This window comes from Echinococcus granulosus (assembly GCF_000524195.1).
Source record: "Echinococcus granulosus chromosome Unknown EG_S00210, whole genome shotgun sequence".
Classification (NCBI taxonomy): domain Eukaryota; kingdom Metazoa; phylum Platyhelminthes; class Cestoda; order Cyclophyllidea; family Taeniidae; genus Echinococcus; species Echinococcus granulosus.
This window is the reverse complement of record NW_020170590.1, coordinates 19,729-21,072: the sequence shown is the minus strand read 5'-3', so window position 1 is coordinate 21,072 and position 1,344 is coordinate 19,729. Positions and strand designations below refer to the sequence as shown.

The 1,344-nt window shown below is 42.0% G+C and overlaps 1 protein-coding gene across 1 annotated transcript; it reads right to left on the bottom strand. All coding sequences in view use genetic code 11, as the record gives it.

Annotated features, from left to right (window-relative positions):
• Positions 1-813: 813 nt before the first annotated feature.
• On the bottom strand, positions 814-1,344 carry EGR_10332 (serine/threonine protein kinase; the record flags this gene model as incomplete). Its single annotated transcript, XM_024499581.1, has 1 exon — positions 814-1,344. One exon carries the CDS (start codon positions 1,342-1,344, stop codon positions 814-816), a length of 531 nt encoding a protein of 176 aa, XP_024345999.1.

Below are 1,344 nucleotides of genomic sequence, written 5' to 3'. Positions count from 1 at the left end.
AGTGGATGTCATTGGAAAGTGAGCCGGATTCTGTAAAAGCACGGGGTGGACATTTCATGTTTCCACGAATTTGGAGGCCATTTTGTGCATAAAGGTGTGCACTACAGACAGACAGACTACAGACTACTTAGGGCATAGGTAGATGTAGAAAGAAAAAGAATAAGTGGTTTTGCTTCATGTAAGGAAGAGTGTAAAATTTAGGAGAGATTAGTTGCTTATTAAATGAAATGCTTATCACCACTGCTAATACCCTAGAACAAAGCTAAGTATGCTTGATAGTTGGAGCTAATTCAAATTAGAGAAGCAGGGTCAGGAGTTATACATTAACAGAAATAATGAAGGTAAAATTTTGAAGAAAAGAGCAGCTAGTGTTATCTGAATCAGTTATGCATTGGGAAATGTAACACGAAGGAAGAAAGGAGTAAGAGAAGCGACACCTCTAGCTGACTTGGAAAAAGGCATCAATGAGAGCCGTAGACATTTTCCTGTCCTCACCGCTAATGCCATAGATGGCTCAAATGACAGTTTACCAGTGATCGTGATTTGCTCACCAAGGTGACGAAACCTATGTGTCCATTAATTGAGCAGCATTTTTGGAACCTGTTCATGAAACGCATATGAGAGAAAGCATAATACAATGACGCGATGAAGGCATTTTGTACAAAATGATCTATATACGGGTAAGCTGCAGTCAGTGGATTCATGTAGAGGAAGTATAACCAATAATGTCATGAAGTTACCGAGCTCAAATTAGAGGATCATCAGAGGGAGGATGGCATCCCATTAACATGTGGAAATGGTGAGAGCAAACTTCTATTCATTCTCCCCAAGGAGTGTAGGCAATTCGTCCATGTGCCTGACTGCAGGTGTCCTACAAACACTATCATGGAACAGAAGAATAGGATTGGTGAAATCAGAGTTTGCAAAAAGCTTTTCGATTTTGTGGGGAGTCGATCTGGCTTTAGCTAACTCCACAGAATTCGGTGACACCGTCACCAACTGGCGAATGTCATCTTCACTAAGTTTATAATGAAGTTTGCAGTCCACTAGGGACATTTCCTTGCCGTATGCAACCTTGAGAAGCAAGGGATCACGCCGATCCCCCACGAAGTTATTCGAGGCCTTGCGAAGTGTCAGTTGGGAAGGAAGATAAGGTGGTTGTACGGTACAAGAAGCCACCTTATTCCAATCAACACTAAGGTAAAACCTAAGACTCTTGACTGCTACGGTGTGCGGAAGCGCGTTATAATTGAGTTTGAGGCAGGACTTGAAAAAATCCGGAAGAAACTTCGAGAGGTTATTCACGTTTCTTATCCTATAGCGAACTAATCTCGCCCACCTCAT